The following is a 1066-nucleotide window of genomic DNA, read 5'->3' as shown; positions in this document are numbered from 1 at the left end:
ATATATATATAAAACAATATTAAAAACAATATCCACATTAATATTAAAGAATATTTTTTTTTTCTGTTAGATCTGGATACCATTCTTCTTTTTAATCGTATTAGAACAAATGATATTAACTGTTAAGTATAAAAAAAAATCGTTTAGATTGAACGATCAAGTGACATCGTTTTCTCATTGGATATTTCAAGAGTCTGGCCGGTAAGCATAGGTAATGCTTTTATTTTCCATTTTGCTTCTTATATTACAGCTTATTTACGTGATAATGAAAAATAACAAAATTCTTAATTACGTAATAAAAAAAAAAAAGAAATCTTCCCGCCCTTCTCCCCCCCCGTCCCCGCCCCCATAGAATTTTCTCACGAATCCTCGTTGATTTTGATATGAATATTACAGCATATTGTTTCGCGGAGCAGAATATTACGTTTATATTGTTATTTATGATAATTATCATCTATGGAATTTACCATGGAATTCTATTTGGACTTGGTACATCACCGCTTTGGGGGTAGATTTTTGTTATTATTGGGTACATCGTAGTAATCATGGTTAAGTATCCACCTTTTTGTTGTCTATTGATTTTTAATTGATATTATTTATTATTTAATAACTGGATTAGTAATTTTTATATATATATATATATATATAGAAGTACACTTTTTATGGGCTCACCATCAAGTACACCACAGCAGTGAGGAATTTAATCTCGCGGTTAGTCTGCGTCAATCTGTGCTACAACATTGGTGCAATTTTGTAAGTTAAAAATAAATAGAAAAAAAGAATAATAAATTCATATGCCTAATACACACACACACACACGTATAATATATATATATATATATATATTTATATTTTGCAGATTTTCTATTTACCTCTAGCTTTCTTCATACCCCCATCACACTTTATTGCACATCATCAATTCAATTTAATTTATCAATTTTGGATACACACGACAATTGTTGACAATCTTGGACCCTTGGAATTAATATTTAATACTCCTAAACATCATCGCGTTCATCACGGTAGATATTGTAATATATTTATTATTATTATTATTATTATTATT

The 1066-nt window shown here is 28.3% G+C and overlaps 1 protein-coding gene across 1 annotated transcript; it reads left to right on the top strand.

The window, feature by feature from the left end:
- Positions 1 to 74: 74 nt before the first annotated feature.
- LOC106792961 (alkylglycerol monooxygenase-like) lies at positions 75 to 1022 on the top strand (the record flags this gene model as incomplete). The annotated part of the gene is given in 4 exon segments (XM_014759490.1): positions 75 to 201; positions 397 to 548; positions 650 to 753; positions 860 to 1022. Coding segments are annotated over 4 exon segments (511 nt in total), but the record flags the coding sequence as incomplete, so codon positions are not given.
- Between the last annotated feature and the right edge of the window lie 44 nt (positions 1023 to 1066).

Source organism: Polistes canadensis, unplaced genomic scaffold (assembly GCF_001313835.1).
Source record: "Polistes canadensis isolate GaletaPanama2010 unplaced genomic scaffold, ASM131383v1 scaffold_3791, whole genome shotgun sequence".
In the NCBI taxonomy this organism is placed as follows: domain Eukaryota; kingdom Metazoa; phylum Arthropoda; class Insecta; order Hymenoptera; family Vespidae; genus Polistes; species Polistes canadensis.
The sequence above is the reverse complement of the archived record's forward strand: the minus strand, read 5'-3'. Positions and strand labels throughout refer to the sequence as shown.